The sequence below is a fragment of the Apteryx mantelli genome, chromosome 2 (assembly GCF_036417845.1).
Source record: "Apteryx mantelli isolate bAptMan1 chromosome 2, bAptMan1.hap1, whole genome shotgun sequence".
NCBI classification, from domain to species: domain Eukaryota; kingdom Metazoa; phylum Chordata; class Aves; order Apterygiformes; family Apterygidae; genus Apteryx; species Apteryx mantelli.
The window spans coordinates 121,636,249-121,661,734 of NC_089979.1; the positions used below are offsets into that span (position 1 = coordinate 121,636,249).

At 36.3% G+C, this 25,486-nt stretch overlaps 1 protein-coding gene across 1 annotated transcript in view; it reads right to left on the reverse strand.

Annotated features, from left to right (window-relative positions):
• NEK11 (NIMA related kinase 11) overlaps nucleotides 1-25,486 on the reverse strand; it is a 110,195-nt gene that overhangs the window by 79,076 nt on the left and 5,633 nt on the right. Inside the window, exons 2-3 of the mRNA XM_013950728.2 lie at nucleotides 9,973-10,138; nucleotides 5,549-5,667 (exon numbers count right to left, since the gene is read on the reverse strand). Of these exons, the coding sequence (XP_013806182.1) occupies nucleotides 5,549-5,667; nucleotides 9,973-10,138 (285 nt within the window). The remainder of the gene's footprint in view (nucleotides 1-5,548; nucleotides 5,668-9,972; nucleotides 10,139-25,486) is intronic.

Here is a 25,486-nt window from a genome sequence, read left to right on the forward strand (position 1 = left end):
ACACTTAAACTCATCTATCTTTGAGTTCCTTATAGCACAGCATTAGTTATCAGCTCTGATCAAGAGGAAGTCAGAACAGTAGTATTCAGTAGGTACTGGCGAGTGGCACTATATTTGCTAGTACAAATATAGTAGTTCCCCAGCCATTCAGAACAGACAACGAAAGCAATAGAGGCATTAAGATTCTTGAAATGTGAGCAGAAAAATCCATTGTGTTGAGACTTCAATTGTTCTTCAGCAATCCACAAATTTTTTTCTCAAATTTTATGAAATTATTAAATTTGTATGCATTGAGATACTGAAATGTTTTCCAAAAGAGTTTCCATATTAAGACTAGAAGAAAATACTTAAACAATTTAAATAAGCAATTTAGTCCACATCTCATTTGAAAAGAATTTTTGCATATGAGAAAGGTAATAATTTTATTGTTCAATATGTTCAGTTCACAAATAGAATAAAAAATCAAAAAATAACTACTAGAAGATATTGTGGTATGCACATAGACTGCATATGAAAAAGAAATATTTCTAATTTAATGGGATGAAAAGAGTTTTCACTGCAATTATTTTTTCCAGTTTTTGTGAAAGTATTTACTTGAAAGTAATACTTCTAGAGAGAGTTTATTTGGCTGCACATTGGGAGAAATTAAAGTTTTATTCAGTGCGCTTCTACTCATGTTTATAAATAATGTGTTCTATATTTGGTAGCTTTCCAGAGCAATACATGTACATTCATCACGCATTACATTTAATAAGGAAATTAAGCTAAGATGATACTCATTATTACTCATAAGTCTATATATACACTTAGTTTTATATAAATCTTGCTCTGTTAGTTCAGACTCATAAAGTCTTTGCTTATCATACATGGCACAGAGCCTTTGAAAGAACTTGACTTCATTGAGCGAGGTTTTTCTTGTGTGTTGCTGTTGAGTGTTGGTAGTTTAAAATCTTTTTTTTTAGTTTTGTAGAAATGCAATCAGTATTTGCATATAAGAGTACACCACTCTTTGAACCTAAAAATTTGTTGGATATCTGCAATCTGAATAAGAGGTATCTTCATACACAAAACCTATCCAGAAAGCTTTCAGTAACTTACTACTTCAAAATGAGATAAAGAGAAGATACTTTGGTCACAATAGTGTTGCCAATAATTATAAGGTACTCCTATGAATTAATAAGGTTAAGAAATATTGGATAATAGAATTTTTAAGCAGATAAAATAAAGAACAAAGATTATTTGAGCAGATAAAATAAGATATAAAAGACATCACTCAAAATGAGTTTGAACAACTTCTCCATGGCGACATTTCTGGATACCAGCTACCTTATTCTGCTAGAATATGTTAAAAGATAAACAAGTCACAAGCTGAAACCTTAATTGAAAATGTGACTTCAATTTTTGTAATAAATAACTGTTAAGTCTGCACTGTAAATTCAGTTTAAGAAAGCCTGTGACTTTGTGTCATAGCCAGAGAGAGATCTGTAACGGTAACATGAGTTAACCAGACCCTATCAAAACTTAATCTAACTTGACAGGCACCAGAATGGTTATTGATATTTTGGGTAGAATTTAGCACTTGAAGATGATTTCAAATTTGAGTAAATGTAGTTGTTAAAGATGCTATAAATGTACCCATATGTACTATAGAGTACATGCTTGATGGCTCATAGTCATAAAAACAGCATGAATCAATGTGCAATGGGCAGTCTGCTCACATTGCATGAAGCTTCCTCTGCACCATACTCGCAAGCAGAGCTGACTGAAGATGAAGTACTTTACTGCCGTGAAATGTTCTGCAGCGGATTGCTCTAACTGAAGAACTATTCAGAGACCTGAGATGTTTTTGGCAAATTTGACTTCTATTCTAGGGAAGACAAAGTGAAATCCAGATAACCTACTCGAGCAAAGGCTGCTGCCCTGTAGACTGAAAGCAACAGATTTGTTTACACAGATGGTGACTATATGAAAATCTCTGTGCAAGCATTTTGTTTGTAAAGATTAGCAAAGTGATGGATAACCTAATGGTCAGCTTTATTCAAATTAGGGTTAAAGTAATCAATGGTCTGTTTGCCTGAATGCTGTGGGATCAATTTTGTTCACCAGTGTGTGATGGATTGCAAATATGGCAGAGAGACCAGCTGATGGTTTCATGTTAAATGTCTCCATCTAGCTAAGACCATTAAACTATGTGTCTGTCCTTTATTTCTCTCTTTGGTTATACCAGTGATAAATGAGGACTGAATTTATTTATTCTAGATAATTTAACTTTCAAGTTTGAATACCAAAATCCTTCTAATTATGTAAAATACACAGTAGGTAGCATAGTCACTGTGAGATATTCATAACCCCTTTGGGATTTACAAAGCATAAGTAAAAGACAGGAATGTCTGATCTGTATAATCTTTACCATCATAGAAGAAAAATTTTAGGTAGCAAAAAAGTCTTCACCTACAGCTGTGCAAGAAGGAAACCCAAGAGAACAGTCTATGTCTAAAGCCAGAAATAAAAATGAACGTCCTGGAATAAAAACTCCCATCCACAGCAGCTGGATTTTCTTACAAATTGCACTAGGAAGTACAACCCATAGTTTATGAACACTTATAGCTTCTAATTCTAAAATAAAGTTTTCTTTGCATTAGAACATGATTAAAACATATATTATACTTCTTTCCATACTGGTATTGAAGAAATCATATATAAATCCTCCATACAAAACAGAGGAAAATTATATGTATTATATTTCAGTAATTCATATGTAGTTCTGCAAGAAGTTTTAAAATTTTTTAAGCCTAAGCTTTTCTATTTTAGCTATTTTTTGGCTCAATACTTATAAGACAGAGACTTAATTTTCTAATATGCACATAGTTAAAAATATATAATGCAATAAAGGAAATACAAATAAAAATAAAACTGTCAAGTCATTTGAATGTGTCTGGAGAAATGCTATTAGATACCTCTGATTCAAAGAGAGAAAATGAAATGTTGTTTGGAAAATCAAATTGTTGCTTTCACTGGAGAATTAAATTAAACTGTGCTTTTCAGGAAACCCAGTAATTTAATATACTAATTTACCAAAGGAGGATTATTTATCAGGAATTTTTTAAAGATTTATCTGAGAACAAGTAGAAGATGAGAAAAATAAATGAGAGAAAAGATGAGTAGACAAAAGTAACATATGGGAGAACTTGAAACAACAGAGGCATGAGGAAATACAGGAGATGAGAGACAAAAAAAAGAATAACTTTTATAATTTATTATTATTATTATGCATTAGTGTATACAACACATTGTCTAAACACATATTTTAAAGCAAGGATTTCATCAAAAGCGGACTTTCCAGATTATAAACATTTTTAATGCTAAATGGGAGTTTTAGAGGGAAAAAAAGCCCACTACTTTAGTTAAACACTGAAGGGTTTTATTTCCACTTCCTTTTGTCCTTTCGGCTCAGCATCATAACAGCACTATTTGCTGTGCTCCCATCACTGTAGTCTGTGGGGGTGGCACATCATGTCCAAGTCCCACATAAATTGGCATTTAGGAAACAAAATGCTTTGGGTCCTGGACAGCAATTCACTCCGCCTTTTTTCTTGTACTGTCTGACACTGTAGGTGAAAAAGCTCATTAGGCATCTCTCAGTGTAGGTCAAACATTTCCTACATACTCTTTAGCTGCCCATGCATGCCCAGAAATGTTTATTCTTGGTGACAGGTGACTATCTCCATATACTGCTCTGTTGCAATTCAGGTTTAGGCAATCAAACTTGGCCCAGGTCCTGCAGTGAAATCTGAAAGTTTAAATATATTTGAAACAGCTACATCAACCTGGTGCCGCTCTCACCCTCAATCTGCTGCATAATAATTTTGGGTTTTGAGTACTCATGCAGAAAGCAGAAGACTATGGATTCTAGTTTCTATTCAGCTTAAAAAGACTGAATCCTCATCTCCCAAATTCTGGAGTGTAACCTAATTATCAAACATAAACATCTCTCTCTACTGACTGTATTAATAATTTAGACCAGTATTTTGGACAGATTGACTCATCTCCCCAAACCATGCACCTAAAATTTCAGTGAGGTAGTGTCCAAATCAGTTATTTACAATTGGCAGAGTAGATGTCACACAAGACGATTACAGATAAACATCCTAGCCTCTGCTAAGGGGCTTTGCAGAAATGGAATTCTTATTTCCCAAAGACCAATAGTAATAACAGTCCAAATATTTCAGCCTGGCAGGATGAAAAATCCTTGACTTTTGGGCAATGATACTCTCTAGAAAGGATTCTCTATCTTATTCATTAATGTGATATCTCAGAGCTGGCAGTAGTCAAAAGCAACAAGGAGACAAAGGTGAGAAGAAGCTGAAAGCCAGGCTAACTTCTTCAGCCTTACTATTTCTGAGAAGCTACTAGAAAAGGAGCCTTTCATTCCCATTTGCCTGGCTATTCCTCCAGCTCTCAATCCGGCAGCACGCTAGGCATTTGGTCCTGACTCAGCAAAGCACTTTGCCACCCTACCTTTAGTCACACTAAATAGTCCCATGCAACTCCAAGGTGACAGCACAAGATGACATGTAGGATGACGTGAGACCAGACAGGTCTCATCCACATTTCCAGTGCACTGGCAATGAAAGAACTATTTAAAACACTAAAGTAAGCCTGCAGAAATCATACTCCAGGCAAGAATGACACTAGGGGACATCAACTAGCTAGGGTAGTCACCTGTTATCACCTTCGCTCAAACCAAGTGTAATTTCCGCAGTTGTCCAACAGTCTTGTGTGAGCATCATGAGTGGAGTGTGTTACAAGCAGAGCCAGAGGATGGTCATGCTGCCAGATTCCTGAGGCTTAAGCAAAATTTTTTAACCCTTGCAGTGAAACCCATACTCTCGTCACTTGCCTACAGCAGTGAAGTTTTTAAACAAATGCTCTTTGACTCTCCATAGAATGACTAATTTGATGCCTTTGGTGGTGTGGAATCTTACACTGTTAGTTAGAAAATGTGTTAATTAATCAGACAGACATCATTGTATGGATGACTTATAGCAAATTTTTAGGTGAATTGATGGGCTGATGAAATTAATGACTTTTCAAAGAAATCTCTATGCAATTTCACTGATTTTAGTGGGATAAGCACATACATTTGAGCCTTCACATTAAACATCCACGACAGTTCTAGTAAGCTGTCTCCCCTTGAAAAAAGTGACTTTATGTTAACCTTTTAATCTATTTTAATCTAACAATATTGAACTATTGTACTATATTCTATTTTTTTCCTATTGTACTAAATTTTTCACTTGGATTCTAGACAAAGTATGTCTAATGTTGAAATCTACCAATGCACTGCTAAAATGTAATACACTTTAAAAGGGGAATGTTTTTGCAGGATATAATATTTTAGGTATACTACATGAATTCCAGTTTGTTGAACTGGATTATATATCAATAGAAAATGATCAATATGGTTTCATTTCTGTTTGAATATCTAGTTAGCATAAATCTACTCACTTTCCTCCCAAGCTAAATGTGTTCATATTAATGACTGTACCTTTCATGAATATAGTTGACTCCGAGTAACAACTGTATAAACCATTCTATTATTTGTCTTTGAGTGAATATTTTCCCAGATTCTTTGTACTCTTGTATTTTAAAGTCTAGATCTCCGCCCTGAAAAATACCAAAACATATTTGTACATTTAAAGTCAGTTTTTAAAATGTCTTCTCCTTCACTAAAATATAGGACTCCATTTTCTTAGATCTCTAGGCTTCATACCACATATTCTGTAAAATTAATGCATGCACATGAATTCTGAACTCTCACTATCACCAAAAGCATATAGAACTGAAGATCAAAATGAGATCAAGCAGTCTGGCTACACAGAAGTATGTCAGTGTTCTCTTAGTGGTACACAAAATCACTGAAGTTTTCAGCTGTTCTCACTTCATGTCACTCAACTTAGACATCTACATCTGAGCTAGTCACCTCAAATGCCCTTTATAGTTAATGCAAAGGAACAGGCACTTGTGAAGTGCAATTTATCTCTTTCATTTAGATGTCTATGTTAGGAAGAGATGGATCATGTTGTAGAAATACTGTTTCTCAACAAAGACTCATGATGAGGGTGTATATTGACTAGTTCCTATGTAGACACTTAAGTGAAGTAAAATAAATCTCTCCCTTGGTCTGAACAACAGTTTGTAAGTTTGGGAAATCATTTCCACTCACTAAAGTCAAATGATGCACAGTCAAGATAAACTCTCATTAATTATCCAGAAATAAGCATATCAGAATCAAAGCTCATTATTTTTCTAAAAAATAGAGATGTTTGTCATCTTGCTGTTCATCTAGTTCATAAAATAAACGGATTTTGTCCACAAGAAAGCACCTTAGTGGAAAGCACTGAGTTGAGGTAACTAACCCCAGAGCAAAGGAACTGTGATTCTTACTACACTCTAAGTGATTAATGACCTTACATCAGGACAGCTTATTCTCCATTAATCATTACTTTTACATTACACGTTCTGCATAAAATCAGAAGTTTTATGTGCCATGTACAAGAAAATAGTTTAACCTCTACTACTGTGATAAGAGTATAGAAAATAGATCACTCGTTATGTGAATTCTATGGCAATATGCCAGTTCCCTTCATCAACCCCTCCACTGTTGACTCTCAACATTTTACGATCTCTTCACCATTCCTTGTTCTTCTGTTCCCAAACTCACAGTGCTCCATACTGCAACCACACTTTTTACAAAGTAAGCAGGTTCTGTCCTTGAAGATCCATATATTTCTGCCCTGTACTTGGACATGGATTTGGTCTACAGTAATTTTTTGGGCCCCTGAGTTTCTAAGTCGCAACATTCAAGAGTAATTATGTTAAAAAAGAAAATACGTTTTATCATATATAAAAAATGCATTCCCTGACAATGTCCAGCAAGCTTGAAATTGAAATATCTGAATCAGCTCATTCACTAGGGAAGGCAATATGGCTTCAATTCTCCATCTGCCTCCCTCCTGCAGCCCAGAGAGAAGCTCTTCTGGGACCTTGGAGCACTGAACAGCTGCCTCCCCTTTGCAACTCCAACTGTTCAACAGCTTCCCCATGGCGGCCGGCAATACAGCAGAGAAGGGGAAGAAAATGCCTTGCTGGGTATCCCACTGCATGGCAACCAGATGGGCTGTGTCTGAGCCTAGTCACACACCTGGACAGGAATGACTCACCTATTCCAGACTGCTGCTCAGGACCATCAGGAGCCAGCAGCAGTAACAGCCCAAGAATCAGGGCCTGTTTCAACACGTGCCAGCTGGCTGGCGACCCCAGGTGACTACGTACTATCCAGGTAAGGAGAGCTGAAGTACAGCAGGCTCCAATCACCATTTCTCCTGTTCCAGTGTGTCCTCTCTCTCAATCACACATTGCCACAAAAAACGCAGAGAAAAGAAGCATAGCAGCTACAGAGTTAGGCCCGGTGGGTACTCTGTTAGGCTGGGGGAGATTTCCTTTGCATGGGCTAAGAAGAACAAAAGCAGCAGAATAAAGTACTACGTGTGCCCTGAAGTAACAGTATGGCTTTTTACCTTCAGGCAGAGAAGACTGGTCTCAATGTCCTACAATTAATTTAACCTTCATTTAGTGTTTAAAAAAAATGCATCATAAAAGATTTGCTGAAATACCACTGCCATGAAACTCCGAAGAAGTTTAGTAACCCACTTTTGCCTTTTGGAAGGTCAGTATAATGAAGTTCATATGGAAATTTAGAAATGAAGCACAAAGGAAGTTTCCAAGCTGCAGTTTCCAAATAAATGTCAAGAGCATCAAATACACCAGTAACTTATTTAAAACAGGACTCAAATGCTTAGGTTTTATTATTGATGATGTGAATAGGCATTCATTGCTTTAGTTATTCCTTTTCCTCAGATTTCCTTAGCATATGTATACTCACATCAGAGCTGAGACTATGATGAAGAGACAGAAATAATTATTTGGGGGAAAGTGCAAATAGATCTATTTTATGATGTATTAAAAATGATACAACATTTAGAGGAACTATTTTGTTTTAATATTTTAAAATTGTATTTTATTGAAGTCCAATTTATGTTACAACATGAAATCCAAGGTTCATGAAGGCATTTTTGCTTGAAAACTGACTTACATGACAATGTTTATATTGCCTATGAGGTTTTGAATCAGGACAACTGTCAAAGAAGCTCAACAAGATCAAAACAGAATACATGTACTTCCTTTCAAGAATTTTGAGAGAATTTGGTTATAGATGCCAAGCTGAACAATGGAGCCCCATGTGCTCCTTCGTTCACGGGAGAGGTACAGCATTGGGCAGCTGCATTGAGCAGACTTGCTCTACACTGTTCAAGTAAGAGTGAATGAAAAAGCCACAGTACTTTGGAGAAAACAGAATGAGGTTGAGAGGGTAGTTCTGTTTCCATGCCAACTTAATGTTTTGTCTTTATTTTGAGTCTGCCACAAGAGTACCAATTACTGCAAAGTGTGGTAATTGTTCTATGCATGAGAAACTGGATATACCAGACTTCCAAACAGCATCACGTAGTGACACATTTTTCTCATTCTCAATTCATGCAGGATTTAAATAGACATCTTTTTAGGAAAAAAAGATCTGAATCCCACTATTTACAAAGATGTGCTATAGATGAGCAAATACAGAAGTATACCTTCTGAAAGTATTTACTCTGAAATAGAAAAGAAACCTTATAGCACTATGTGAAACCTTGCTTTGTACTTTCTTTCTCTGAACATTTGATTAAATGCATTTTAACTGCTTAAATGCAATGATGCTGCATATATTCTGTCCTTTTGGAAAGGGTCATTCTAGGACCCAGACGTATGTTTGAGCATACAGCTCCTGGTTCCTGGACAAACACTACATTGGGACGTTTTCATGAAGGATAGCTTATGTCGCCCTGACTAAGAGAGGTTTCCAGGGGTATTACAGCAGCTTGTGATTACCATGGTGCAAGAAAGGCCTTATCACACCCTTTTTTCTTGGTCAATCTCTTCTTTAATTATTCACACCAAAGGTGAATGCTTAAAGTAATGTGATTAGTTGATACAAGACCTATGGTGGGTAGGTAACGCACAGGTTCAAGGTCATTAGCCTTCAAAGTGTTTCAAATGTAGAGTGGAGCACAACTGAAGTCTGCTTTACAGTTTCATAAGAAGATCACTGCATCTGTAGCAGATTTTTTTTTAAACAGCACATCTATATTTAACTCAAAAGTAGGCACTTATTTTATGTAAACTCTTAAAAAGTTGGTTTAAATATGTTTAATTTTTTATTTTAAAGCCTTCAGAGAGATTTCATCAATAATTTTTTAAATTAAACACTGTAGTCAGAAACCTGGTAACTATACTATAGTATATCCTGCCTTAATATTTGTTGCATCCTCTACAGTCTGGTCTTTGAGTCATATGCCATTCTCCACTTCTTCTAATAAAGCAAATGCTGTTAGCAAACTCATCATCCATATGATCAGGCTTAAGCGTCTTGTAATCGCCTCCAAAGCACAAGAGAATTTTCCCTTCCTCATTTACACCAGGTTTCACACAGTGCCCCCATATTCCCAACCTCATCCTCTCTTATTTGCCAATACTACATATGTGGTACAGACTTTCTGAGTTGATCCACAGATCTGGTAATGTGCCTGTGTTTAAGCCTTTCTTGTAATACTGACTATACTGAATGAAATGAACTTGCATTTAATATTACCTATTTCTCCTTCTCTGATTTGCTGGTTCTTAATCTATGAGCTCACTCAAAAAAGTAATATTGCTTATTTGAAATATGCCTAACAATAACAGGTGATATCACAAGTAAGAAATAAGTTAAGAATAAAATTCAGACTAATACATTTAACACCTGAGCTAGGTTTCTGTTAAAACCCTGTTTTAGCGCACACATTCTGCCAAATTCCTTCAATAATCCACAAGTCTCACCTCACAGTGTTCAGTGATAATGCAGAAACTATCTCGCTCCACAAAGCTTGCATAAAATTTGACAATGGCTGGATGGTCTAATTTGGAGAGCAGTTGTGCCTCTAGATTTGCTTCAACCGTTTCATTTGGCTTTAGATTTCCAACAGAGATTTCCTTTAGAACCTTGCTAGAGGGGGGGAAAAAATTCCTCACATTAATAAAAACAGAAAAATACAAAATCATATAATGCTCATAATCTCCTCATAATTCCTTAAAATGCAAAATAATAATATTAACCAAGTATTTGGCAACATGAAACAATGAGGCAAGTGTAGGTAAACAAAGAGAATGCATTAAAATGCAAATAAGTATGCCAGTCACCACAGTGATTAGCAACATTTTAAAAGTATTATTTTAAAAGTATTATTTTTCTCACTATTTCTCACTCATGTTTTCAGTACTATGGATTACTGTATAATAATAAACATAATTGAAAAATCAAACACAAGTGATTTGAGACCCACCCAGAGTATATGTTCAAGTTTCATATATGAAGTAAGGAGTCATGAGAAACAATTTGGTTTTGCTGCTTCTGTCAAAGAGTCTCCATGGGGGGCATGAGAAAAATTACCCAAAAGATAGTATTTCTGTGACTATTCTTCTGATTAGAAAATCAGGACAATGACTTTTTTCCAAGGATTGGCCTGACTTTCACCTGAACACCAGAGTGAAAAGGTACAAACCTGGATTTGAGCACTGTGATTGAAAACTAACTCAACTCTTTCAAAGAACTAAATTTTCAGGGGCTAACATTTGTTTTAGGAGGTTGCAAACCTCCAAAGACTTAAAAAATTAAGGGGATTCTTTTCACATTCTTCAAGTTAAGCATGTGAATGTGCCCTAGCAGAATTTGTGGTTCAGACTCAGCTGTACAAAATGCTTGGAGATGGGGAGTTCACTGCCAATGTGTCCTGGAAAAAAGCTTAATGCAGGGCAGTATGAAGAAGCATTTTCTGCTGAAATCTTCCTGTTGAAATGTTTTATAAAGCACGGCACGCATTGCAAAAAGGCATATTGTTTCCATGCACTTTAACTGGCTGCTGAAGAATGCATCATTGGTCCATATCTGAAGGAGCCATTTGAGCCTATTAGAGAATATTGCAGGTACTTTACTGAAAGAAAACGATGAATATCCAATAGCTTTTGAATACATGAAAAGTAAATTCCACACTGAAACAATGTCTTCATAATGCTTTTAATAATTTCTCATTCAATATTGCATAGTTGTAAAGCCACAGGAGTTAAAAATGACAGTAATAAAACTGCAGTAATTCACTTGATCTAAGGAAAAAAAGCTGTAATTCTTCATAAGAAAATTTCTTCCTAAATCTCAACCATTAGTTACTGAGTAAACAGTGCATGAATTTTTACATAAACTTGCCTAATCCCCATCTGGCAATGTGATGAAAAAATACACAAGTTGATTTGCCTGCATCTCTACAGACAAGGTTCATACTATTAGGACCGGTAATATCTACTGCAATCTTCTCATCTTCAGCTGACATGGGGACATTATTCCTCCTTCATATAGATCATGTCACAGAACTGACAAACAGAATGAGTCCTTGTTAAACATCACGTAATACACGTTTCTTATATACCAAAGACAACAATAAAAACCTGAGGTGTAGGGATAGCTTGTCATCTTAGTCACTCAGTGATTTTGATGCTGTCAACAGCTGTCAGACAAGAAGACAGGTGTTTTTCTTATTAAAATTCACTCCCACCCAGCAGAACGAATCAAGAAAAGGTACTTTTGTAAATAAGGTGTTGGTTTTCTCCTACACAAAGCTAATCCATATCCAGAATTGGAACTCATTTGCATCTGGAAAGCAAACTTTTGTAATGCAATCAAGATTAAGTATATTTGTATGCCACTGGTAAATATGTGCACTGTCTCTGTGGATAAGGTTTGATTTTACCATGTCTAATATGAAAAAGACAATGGGAGCTTATACTTTCTGCAAAGCTTTTTCTATCTACTTATAGCTATATATACACTTTAAAATATATACTTAAAAAAGTCATCTCAGGGTCTCAGAAGTTTCACAGAGAAAATGAACAATGGTCTCCAGATCTAAAGCTGGTTCTTTTCTGATAACTTTAGAAGAAGCACTTTTGACCAAAAAGAAAAAGAAATCAGCTTTTCAGTTGATTTTTCACGTAAAGTACACTGGATGGGGTTTCTGTACATTACAGAACTCACTATATTATAGGCAGTACTGCTAACATTGCTTAAACTTAAAGTTTCCTAATACGCTTCAGTAGAAGAGCCAGATTTTATCAGACACAGAAAAAGATGAAGCTAAAAGCCTTCAGTCAAAATTTCATCTACGTAGATTAGCTGTATTTTTCAAAACCTTAAGCACACGCTCATGCATAAATTCACTCTGCCCCACTTCAGTATTAACACAAGTAACTTCCGCCCTAACAGGCAGCAAAAATTGGCACTTTCTGTGATTAAGAGACTCTCAGACATCTCAAATTTGGCATCCCTGCTGATCTCCCCACAAGCTGATAGGCTTTCTGCCTATCAAAAAAATAGCGATACCAAACAGAAGAAAACAAACAAACTTGTCTTAGCCAAACAATCCTGCATACATTTCCCCTCTATGAAAAAAAACAACTCTACAATTTGAAGGAGACAAAGTGTTTCTTTTTATATGATACAACCTGCATTTTAAGGTTGTTTTATAATGAAGAGTAAGTTATCAGTGCTCCTAATTCAGCTAGAGTACTTGTGTATCATCTGATGAAAATCTTCCTGTATTGAACAGTTTAGAAACAGGTAGTTAGGTTACACAAAGTATTTTAAAAAGCTTTCAAAGCATGTGATATGCACATATTCTGAATATTGGGGATAACAGACTCTCCTGTTAAGATTTTGTTGAGACCCCACCTGGAACATACAGGCCATCTGAAGTTCATGATTTTCATAAAACCTGCCTCTAAATTTTCTACCACTAAGCCTCAGGCTTCAAGCAGGATTAAAACTATTTTCAGGAATTTAGAAATCATAGATTTGGGAGGCATATATAGAAAAACAGGTTAAGATAACTAAAATGTGGCTGTCCCCTAAATGCAACAGTTAGAACTACTCCTTTTGACATAATGCTAAAATAGATGTACTATTTTAAATTTATTTACTATGATGTTTCCTTAATTTAGAATACAGATGCATACACACATTAGATACGTAACTACACATCAACTAGAAAACTTTGTTCTGGAAGGGCTGGCAGATATCTTAAAGTTCAGCACAGAATATTAGCCTCAGCATTTTAATCCTGTGAAAAACCCTAGTCTTGCAATGTAATAGTGTAAAGACACTTCACAATTAACCTTGAACAGTCTGCAACTGAGAGAGTCCTGTAGTGAATGCATTAACATCTTCAGAATAAAAAGCCCTGGCTGGGCTTATTCACACCCATTCTGGAGGAGGCTGAGGCTGTTTGGAACGGCTTACGGCAGTGATGCCCCCAAGGGGGGGAAAGAGCACCAAAGACGGCCCCACTCCCCAAAGCGCAGAAGACAGCCATCCTGCCTCCATAGGCCCCGCACCTCGGCGGGCTCACGCAATTTCCCCGGGAACACCTTTGGCTTTTCGTCAGCAAACCCCCTCCTGGCTTGGAAACACAGCCAGGCCAGCGCACCATGTCTGCAACTGCAATACCATGGAGCAAATAGGTAGGAGTACAGCAAGACTTATGAGAAAACAAATGCAAAGGTGGAGTCCTCAAGTATACAGCCACCCAGTGGGAATACCTTTTTGAGTTTTAGTAGTGACTGACAATATGCCACAGCAGTGTTTATCTCAGTCTATTTGCACTGATCTAAAATTAAATATTTTACAACCCATCTGGTATTTGTTTACATTGATGGCATGTTTTATTATTATATAATTTGGTTTATTGGATCAGCTGCAATTTTGAAAAGTTAGGAAGACAGCCTGTCTCAAAAGGCACTCTGTTTACTGAGAAAACTGCAATGCGAACTATTGACTAGGTACTTTTGTTTGCTGATAATGAAGTAAAATAAATACAACTCTTCTAATGTCAAGAACAGGTATTTTTAATAACCTATCACAGAGAGTGTGTGCTCAAGGAACATATGACCAAAATTTGAAGGGTTTATTTAAATAAAAACTTCATCTCACACACGCTGTTGTTCAACTAATTACACCCTGACATTAGCAAGACCTCCTAGCAGGTAATCAGTGTGCAAAGACAGCAACCCATCATACCATGTATTTTGTATTTCCGAATGGCCCTGACTACAATATAGAGAGTTGTGGTGTAGCTCACGACTGTGCATTGCATTTCTGTCCACTCTGTGCTTTGTAGAACTATCTTTCCACACTGGTAACTCTTCAGTACAAGGACCATATGCGACTCCAAATAAACGTAGCACCTTGTAGAGGCATCTGTAGCTGGGCATAAACATGAAAGGAGTGCCCACTTAATTAATGCTTTCTTAAATACAATTCCTTGAATGGCAAACGGAGAAGCTATGGTACTACAGATGGGGACTGAAATGAAGATTAGACCACAGCCTTCATGCACACGTCCTGTCTGCACAGCAGCTTCCACCGTATTCAAATTGCTTGTTTAGGAGATTCATTACCAAGGACACCACCTGCACACAGGCAGCTGAAGTCACCCATCAGGACTGCGTCTTACATTCAGCTGTTTTCTAGAATATGGCACACTCACATTTTCACATTACAGCTGACTGTATAGTTCTCAAATCATAATTTCAGATTACTGTTGATAACTTCCACACTGAAAATATTACATTACTGGAATCTAATTTCTGATACAAAATCCTACCTGTCCCCAATTTAAAATGCTCTTTCTCTATGCTTTACATCCAGATATTACAGGATTCCTTTGATGAGTCATTCTGCTCTGTGTATGAAGTATTCCTCCTGTAAAGTCACTCGCCCACTGTCAGGCACTCTCGTTTCCTTATGTTTCCCTTCAGGCACCTCACATTTACACTTTGACAAATCCAAGTTTTATTTGAAATTAATATACTTTACTGATTTGACAAGACACTCAGTTATCTGGAATCTACTTCCCTCTCTTAGGTTGATCTTCTAGTTTCATTGTAATTTTCATCTTACCCTTACCCATCAGACACACAGCTAGCCTTGTATTAATAATCCTAGCAGATTTCTTTGCCTGGTGTCAGTGACTGGCTTTCCTGCAGTTTACAGTTTAGTATCACCAGTTCAAACAATCATTTTTTTACATTTTATTCATTAAGTTTGGAGCCCAAGTATGCACATGCTCAGACAATTTAAAGACATTCATTCATCAGGTAGGGAAAGGAGGAGCTGGTAAAGCATAAAATTCAACAAGTCAGTATACACAAAACAGTTCTACCTAGAAAGAATATTTGATTTTAGTTAAGGAAAGAAACATTCATAGCAAATTAATGCCACTGAACTTCTGTGGGAAAATCAAGAAGATGATACACTATCTTTCACGCTTTCAATGAAAAACAGATGAAGAGTGCTATTTCCATCATGATTATTTTTTACTATCCTCCAGAATACTCTATTCATGTTGCTCACAAACATTCATGAACAACAACAGCCATTGAGAACCAGTCCCTGAGTTAACCACTAACAATTCAATCACTGTGTAAGTACTGTAATATCCATAGATGGATTAATCATTATTTGTTTCTGAATAAGAATTTTAAGGTGTTTAATAGCTCTTAAACATCTTTGAATGGTGAAGAGATTTCATAAATTTACAAGTGAAATGAATGATTCATTTTTCCTTTCCATCAGTGAGTCAAAATTATAGCACCTACAAACATTTTTCAAGATGCTTAATTATTTGAATGCTTTAACATATGTACTAACACTCAACAGTTCAGCTCATGATGTAAACTGTTTATGGTTATTTCAAAATTAACGGTTCCTATTAGCATCCCAAAGAAATGTAAAGTATATTTTCTGGGACAAATTCATGAGAGAAAACACTGTGGAAATAAATTTGCTCCAAGGAATAGGGCTTATATGGTTTTCTTCTGTATTGAGCAAAATCTTGTATATACAAAGGGGCATACTTGAAATTATTTTTGGTCAATCATTTGTGCCAATGTTGTAAAAAATTAATAATTACAAATCAAAGCAGAATACTTGTGCTACATCCCACAGAACTGAACATGCCTTATTACTAGTAAGTATGAAAGCATCCATTAACATTATCTATTTAGATATTCAGATGTGTTTATTTTTAATAATCCTTTGGCATATTTTGGTTTAAGTCATCTACAATAATTAAAAATAAATTTGAGAATGAACTTTGATCAATAAAGGAAGGATTTTCCTCTTAAAGACCCTTTTTTCAAAGCATTTTATTTCCTAGAAAGAAATGAAACAAAAATTAGTTACGTTTATAGCTTCTTTATGCATTTCAGCTCAGAATCAAATATTGATAGACTGTGATTAAAGCGAAGAAATCTGTGTATACTCAGAACGATTATTAAAAATATTGCAGGGTACGGGCTAAATATATATGTGTGTATGTATTTTTTTTTATAAATACTCTATCTCTAGATGTTGCATTATCACCATCTACTGTTCATTATTTTATCTGATAATGACTACCAGCCTTCACTGTATTTTCTCCAGCCTAGTCTTGTTTAAGAATGTAATTAAATATCATTAACCTAAATGGATTTTTGGAGATGAGTGTGACAAGGACGAAATAATTTGTTTATTCTCTATTTCTTTAAAGATGTAATTCCATCAAACACCCACTCACCTGAAACAGACACTTTCCCATTGTGATTTCATTGTACGCACTTGATACATTTCAGTATTAAATGCTCTCTGCTAATTAATGTTTCCTTCCAGAAGAAAAGCCATATCATTAGAGAAATAAAGCTTGAATGAAGCATTAGTTATTTTCAAGCATTATTATTTGATTAAACATCCTGCGATTGCCATGTCACATCTCTTCAACTTGCAGTCTTGGGCTACAGCATATGCCAAAAAGAAGCTCACTTGTCTAGGAATACAGAAATTAGTCTGAAATTAGAAATTTCAAAAATCCACATATTATCCGATCTACATGCTTCAGTTTACATAAAATACAGACAGTTTTGAAAAATAGAAAGTTCCAAAGGAAAAACAGACACATTAAGTAATCACTGAAAGAATGTATCCCACAGAAACTCAGACTAAAACATTTTCTAATGTAAAATTTAATTGGCTCTTTCCTGAATATAAGTATATTTGTAAGCAGAATTATGTTCCTTTAAATGTTGCAAGTATATTTAATGCCAACAATATTATATCTTCTGTGAAACCAATTCCCATAAGCAATTAAATACTAATTTGCTTCAACTTTGATAGGAAAGCTCACTCTTCCCACATGTCTCTTTCAAGCAGGCATCTCCTTCAATGTTATTTCTGATATACATTAAATTATCTACCGTACCAAAAAGAAGCATGCGCGTGCATGAGAGAGAAAAGCACAGCTCATGGTTGTACAAAAGCACATTACTAAACAGTCTATAATCAAAGGCTAAGGGAATCAAGCAATGTTAACTGAGGAAATTAATTGTGTATAATATCTATTGTTACATAAAAGTCTTTTTATACTTTCTAACCTTCCTGGGTATGATACTGTGGTCTAAGAATTTGGTGAAATATGTGCAAATCAGAAATGAAGCCACTAGCCAACAACATTGAAAAGTTATTTTAGATCACACGAAGGGCACACCATACCTGCAAGAGAAGCAGTGAACTAGGAATGACGTTCACTAACGTAGCTGTGTCATATAAGAACAACCAAAAACTAGAAAAAGGGAAAGAAAAATACACTGATAGTCCAGCAAATCAAGAACTTATTCTGCTCACTGCAGCAATTTTCTCATTACAATTTACTGAACTCAATAAAGAGCCAGAAGGCTAGTTCTGCGTGGAAGAAAGTACAATATCCTTGATGCAGAGTTAAAAGAAAACACGCCTTGCCAACAAGGGCAAACTGCAACAACATACAATACATCAAGCATATTCAAATATTGCAAAAATACACAATATTGTTGATGCAGGTGGTCACAGTTTGACCTAAAGTAATAATACTGTTTTCTTACTAAAATTATCTTGCAAATGAATAAAATTAAACAACAGTTTCAACAAAACAAATGAGACAGAAGTGATCTCAAAGCATTTGCTTACTTACAAAATCATTAAATTCTGTCTCTGCTGCACATCTCAAAGAACCAATAATTCACCAGAAATGCCTTAAGCATAATTCTCCACCCAATATTGAAAATAATATTTGTAAACATTACAAAAAAGAATGAACTCAACCAGCAGCACCACCTGTTGCCTGCCCACAAGATCACAACCAGGTGGGGGCTGCAGCAGGGAGCTCAGGAGAGCTCAGCTCTTGGAGGATGAGATTTAGAGGAAACCTAAGTCATCTTTTTCTTTAAGGCACTTTGCCTCCCATTCACATCAGTTAAAGACCCAGTTAGATTGCGCCACAGTCAAATGGACAAATCCCACTGAAAAGCAAAATCAAAGAAAGGTGCACTAAAAAGGAGAAAAAAAATACAATAACCCCAAAGCTCAAAAAGATGACTTGACAGAATTAAAAGTTATATCACACATTGCTGCACAGAATTTTCACAGGCATCTACATCACACAAACTGAATGAAAGGCACCAAGATGATTTGAGTGCTCATCTTTTGATTTCACAGAACCCATACAGAGTATCGGGTTATATACTTTGTAAAAACGAGAATGCTCAAAATTTTAACAAAGGAATTGCTTGCACAAAGGCCTGCAGCCTCTTTGTAGCTCCTACTAGCTAAATCTCTCACCAGCATATGCAGTGCAAATTGTGATGTCTATGCTCTAATGCCAAGCTGTCCTGCAAGCCCTGCTAGAAACTTAGCCAGTGCAATCAATTTCTGAACTTTCCTAAACAGAGCTCTAAATAAATCGTTTCACTGGGACATGGACCATGTCTTGGACACCTGTGTGTTGTAACTCTCAATACTGTTGTTGTTCTAGTCTACCAATTTTATCAGTGTATCTCTCTGTGAAGACGTGTGTACGTGTGCCTTTCCATAGCTCTGTGGTAGCAGCGCATAAGCATAGTTTTCAGGGAGAGAAGAATGTGGAGCTCTAGTATTAGTTTCCATCCTCTCTACCTGTGTTGTACTTCGGGACTGTCACACTTCCATTGAAAGGTAGCTCTGCAGGTCTTTAACTCCACGGGGCGGAGGCTGGAGAGGAGCCCTACAGCGCCACGCTGGGCTGCAGGAAGGGCTGGGCACAGACAAGGATGCAGGGGATACGGACTAAAGCATCCTCCCACTTAATGTCCTGATTTACAGGCCCAACTTTGTCATTTGAACTATTCTACTGTTAGTTGCATATAGTTTCACATGAGAATTGTTTTGAACAAGTTCAGGGTTATCAAACTAGTCTCTGAACCACTATTGGCCTGAACTGGAAATGATCTAAAACAATTTCAGTCATAGCTGCAACTCTGTACCAACAACGAAACAAAACATTTACTGTTTGACTCCCAGGCAACATCTGTTTGCACTCTTAAACTAAAACTCAAAAGCTTTAGCCATGGTTACAGAGGCTTAAGTAAGGACTTGGACATGCATTTAGGTCTTGGCTCCCACAGCACCATTCACAGAATGTGAAAGCCACACTTAACCACTGAAATGGAAAGATTATGGAGCCTAACTTCTTAAACCGTTCTAGTTAAATCAGCAAGAATTCTCTACCAAGGGTCTCTGTCACATTATCTCACATTTGGGACCAAGAAAGTCTCTGCACATGAACAGCTATGGCAGTTCAGCCGATACACAGTAACCAGAGCTCTAGGTGAAGTGGCAGGGGTTCACCTCAATGAAGCGAGCAAATGATGGTTCACTAAGAAAAGCTTATCGAAAAAGAAGCAGCAATCAGTAATGTCCTACAGGAGCTGCTCCTTTGTTCAGTTTCCAATGAGATCCAGAATATTTGTTCAAAAACCTAAAATGACCTGAAGGATTCTAGTTTTAATTTCTAATTTTTATTTTCAGGGCTAAATGAGGGAGAAGAAGAAAGGCAGACAGCATGATTAGATGAAGAAGCACAGGGCAACTGGCAGGGGGTCATTTGTTATTGTTTTAATCAATTCAGTTTCAAATGAGCGTTCCCTTGGAATACCTTCAGAGAAGCAAACAGGCAGCAAACCCTGGGATTTAACGGTACAGCAATCTGCTGACTGTCTCTTGGATATTCATAAGTTACAAAACTCTTCCACCTTTAGATTTTATTTTATTTGTAGTAAGAAGTCATAAATAATTGAAAGTCATGTGATAAATTATTCAGCTAAGTGCACAATTTCCAAGGAATCATAGCATGAGTCTGGATTAATGCTATAATGCAAGGCAGACGCAGAAACTGAGCTGACACCCCACAATTACCACATGCAGAAACGGTGCTGGGAGTTTGGCACTTCTCAGCATGTGCTTTCCACCAAGGGGACGTATAAGTACCTTTTGAATATTTATGAACTACAAGTCCCTATTGCCTGCTGTGTACTTCAGCTGCTTGTCTATGCATGGTTATGAATTAGTGAAACTTAGCCCAGAGCTTCACTTTGCACAACTGATTAGGACATTCATTATCTATAAGTGATAGCACTGTCCTTCAAGACTACTGTTGAACAGAAACCTCTACTATAAAGAGATATTGTCTTTAACCATAATTACCTGTTATAATTAACTGATAAACTACTCAGGGAGACAGGGATAGAAGTGACTGCAGGAATATTACCATGCTAGCTGTTAAAATGCTGATACAGTCCTGCTACTTCTTTTATACAAGTCAGGTACATAATTGATTTGGGGTAGGTCAGGAAACAGGTCTATGATTGCCAACAAAAAAGCATCAGATATTTAGATGCACATCTGCAAAATCTTAGGCGATTCCAGAATCTGAAAGAAAAAAGAAATTGAAGATGCCCTGCATTTTGAAGATTATTTGTAAATCTGATGTCAATTTACATTACATGATGGAAATTTGAAGTCAATGTTTTCTGAATGTACCAGTATATTTAAAGCCATACTGACACTTTGTTTAAAAAATTCATATCAGCTATTTCTTAGATGCAATATTGAAATGCCTTCCTTGTCTTTCACTTCAAAGAAAAGATTGGATTTGAGCAAAACACTGAAATGGAAGAGTTTTATAAAGCAGCACTGACTTGATAACTTCTGAGCTAAATAAACTTCATTTGTAACTGCCAATAAAATTCATGTTGTATTCACACATAGGACTGACTTGAGTTTCCTATCAAATAAGATCAAATAAGCTTCAAAGCATTTACGTATTATATGTTGTCAAAGAACTGAAAGTAAATACTAAATATCAAATACACTAGAAAACTGCAGAAGAATCCATAGCATAATTGTCCGACTACCTTTTCAAAATTTATTCAATTGTCCCATATTTATTAACCTTGTCTACAAAGGAAAGAATTATCTGTCTAACAAACACTACTCAGCATATGGACTTACTGGCCAATTTCAGCCAAATTTGTCAGAACGGTAGCAATCTCAAGGATTTGAAGATGACACTATTCAATGAGCTAAGTAGGAAGTGCATGAGACCTAGATTAGCGGCCCCTGAATCTCAAAAGTTATTTGCTGTTTGAGCTGCCAAATCATCAATGTACATATACCAATCATCTCATCTGTGCATGTACTCAGAGACCACCACAGCTTGACCTTTCTAGCCACTAATTAGGTAATGCAGTGAGGAAATATGTATATTGGAGGGAAGAAGTTGGAGCTACGTTTAGAGGAAGCAGAAGAAAACTGAAGACATTGCAGAAAAAGGAATGCGATCATAAAATAGGTGGTGAAAGAATTTGCTTATTGTGGTAGGATGAAGGGACACAGGATGCAAGTCTACAGGAAACCAGGCTTCCTTTCTGCCACACACAGACAGCTTGTTTCCAAATTGTAGAACTGACCCCCATTATACTGGGCTACAAAGGAGCATAGAGAATTTACAGCGCAGTTAAAGATTGTGCTAACATTTAGCAAAACTAAAGATAAAAAGGAATAATTTCTCAAGTAGGAGTCTGGTTACTTTCCAGGCCTACCACCTCGCCATATGAACACAGGCAAATTATTTAACCTCTCTGCTTCTTGCCCATTTGCAAATTGGATAAAAATATTTCACAGCTCTGAAAAGTGCTTTCAGGTCCCAAAATGAAAAAGGTGCTACATGCATGCAAAGAATCACTCTTAAGAGACAGTATTCCATAATGGGTCTAGGAAAGTGACTGAGCAGCACTGTTTGTCCCTAGCTAGTGTATTCATAGTAATATTAAATTAAAGAAATTAAAGAAAACACAGACTTATCTACAAATTCATTATTGGTGTAATTTCTACAAAATAAAAAGAGGAGCCAAACAAAAATACATACATACAGTTATTTTTATGTAAATTAAAGCTAGAATTTTTTATTCTTTCTTAAAAAAAAACCCAGAGCTTCTAAAAAATATGTGAAACTCCACTAATGGGTAACCAGTGATTTGCATCCCCATCTATCACATCTAAATTCAATTCAAACCCTGGAAAAGATTAAGAACTCGGCAAATATTTGCAAACACATGCAATCCTTATTTAGAGCCCAGTTACATATTAGCTGAATCACTTTGCAATTTGAAATAAAGATTTACCAAAGCTCATTTTAGGGATCACTAGAACGGAAAGGCACTGTCAATATTAAGCAATTTAATCTCACTTTTAGTGGATATACAGTACATGGCTCAAAACCAAAAGATTGGCAAATACCTAATGCAGAAAACATCAAATAAAATACAAAACAAGCCATCCTGAGCTAAGAAGCTTCCTTTCCTATGAACACATCTCTTGTGTTTAACTGACTCTGGTGTCTAAGACAATGCAAATTCTGACCATGGTTTCTCCCAGAACTGGGGTATATAGATGGTCTCTCTCCTCTATGGATTGTCTAGCACAGAAGATACTCTTTCATAGTTAGGAGTGTCTCAGGTTCTGGCCTTTCTCTTTATGAGGGCATTAATTTTATTCTCTACTCAGCTGTCTATTTTCACACAAGTTATAGGAACTTCTATATTTGAGATGTCTAACCCTCGGTAATGCTTGGTCAGAAGCATCCAACAGGATCAATAGCTCTTGTAGGACATGGATAGCAAATTGCATAACTTTCTACACAAATAAAGAAGATAGTCACTTGCCCTAGCCATAAACCTAAAGAAAAGAACTTCCATTTTCTTTTTAGGAAATTATTATGAAACTTGGCAAAGTTGTTTATCACATGTCTACACAAACCAGTTGTTTCAGAATGAAGTGCAATTCTGAAGTTTAATGGCCAGTCTGAAGTAACTCCATGGGGGCACCATCTTGCTCCAGAAGACGAATCACTGGTTTGGCTTTATCCCTCTCCTCTGTGGATAATATACCTTGGGGAAAAAAAAAACCACCAGCAATACAGGCAAAGAAGCTATTGCTCAGTGAGCTTAAATGTGAACAGATCTTCTCATGACAGCACATTTGAGAATACAGAAAAACTCATCCGGCCTGCACACAACTAGAGTTTTCTAAAGGAAAACGGAGTACATCAACATTAGAAAATGTGTTGTACGATTAGGGAATTTGCCTGGCTTAGACATGCAGTTGTTAAGCTATGGCTGAAACTGGCAGCTGTTTACAGCAATATATAATTTTTCCAGTTAAGACAGGGTGGAAGGGAAAACTGAAATGAAAAAGGGTTTCAGAGTCACCTAATAAAAGAGAAGGCAAAATTATAGAAAACACCCTGGACCGGGAACATAAAAATTACAAAAAAGCATACAAATTTAAAGCAATATGTAACGAATGAGTCATACAACACAACACTATTAAGAGTGACATACAGTATGACACCTACATGCACTACTATACTGGCAGTGCTTCATATTCTTATTACTTATACAGTATGCGACTCAGCCTTTTCACGTTGGATGTCTCTGATCTAGTACAATCTCAGAAAGCCAGCTATCCTGCGCCCATCTATACGCAGAACAGATCACCTAGAAATCTCAGATACTAAGAAGTTGTGGATAAATAGCTGGCAAATTCTGTATCAGAGGAAATAAGCAAATGGAGAGGAGAGAAGGAACTAAGAACATACTTCGCAATTATAAATTGCAATTACCTATACATCAATGGTACAACACCTGACTTCATTTCCTAAGCACAGTTTGCAAGTAACAATATTGGTCTATACCTATTTTGATTTTAAAATGTACAAATAATCCTAACACTGTGCAACTCAAGCTTTTACAGCTTTTCATATGGAAGCCTTAGTTTCCCTGTTTTCAGAGAGCTAAGCCACACAGAGCCACATACAGGTTATCTGTTTACACTCTGTCCCTAATAATCTACGTTCTGAATATAAGGCATTATTTTTACAATTTCCAGCACACTAGTTAAGAAGTCATACCATAACGGACCCCAGTGATAAGGACTGTGCATGATAGCAAGGTCATACTAAGTGCAGTCGTGGAACTGCACCTGTTACTAAATTAAATACTCAAGGTGAGAATGGCATTGTCAATGTCTTCTGTTATTTTTCATCTTTACTTCAAAGCTAATTCATATTCCAGTGTGAATTCTACAGTAGATTCCTCAACATTAAGATTTTTATTGTGCTTCTTCTTTTCAGTCCCACTGTGTACCATTCTCTGATTCTGACTGCCTACAGAAACAGCAGGAGAGAAACCTTTCCACAGGGGCTCATAAACTTTTTCTGTCACCCTCTTTTAAGTAAACTGCAAATTTGATCACTTCTTGCTTCTACTTTTCTCAGCAGAGGAACTTCAAATTATTATGTACTGCTTTATGAAACCATTACTGTTAACTGCATGTATTGTTTAAATTTTATTACTGGACTTGGATTTTTAATCAGGACATGTAAATAATCTTGTCTAAGCAAGCTATTGGATACAGGTGTTGAAAGGAGATCAAAGACTGACTGACTGCTAGAATTTATTCAAAGAAAAATATGCATTACAGAATCTTTTAGGGCAACATTACGGAAATATAGATCAGCAGCATGCTCAACAGTATATTTAACTTTTTAGGAGTAAAAGGAAAAGCACAGATAGTCTGATTCTTTCTCACTTCTACAGATACAGACATAAGTCTCAATAAACAGCTTGCTTTAAAAAAATATGAATTCCGAGTAGGAAATAAAATACTACCTGCTTTAATTTTAGATTCATCATCTTCTCTTCCTCTTTTGTTAGTGGATAACCCAGTTTTCTCTTCCACCATGACCCTCTTCTTGTTCCGAGCTTGCCTCATTTTTCTCTTCCCCCTTCTAATACTATCTTCTCTTTCTTCCCTGTCAGAGATACCAAATTTTTCATTTGGCCATCTCCAACAACTCCACTTCTC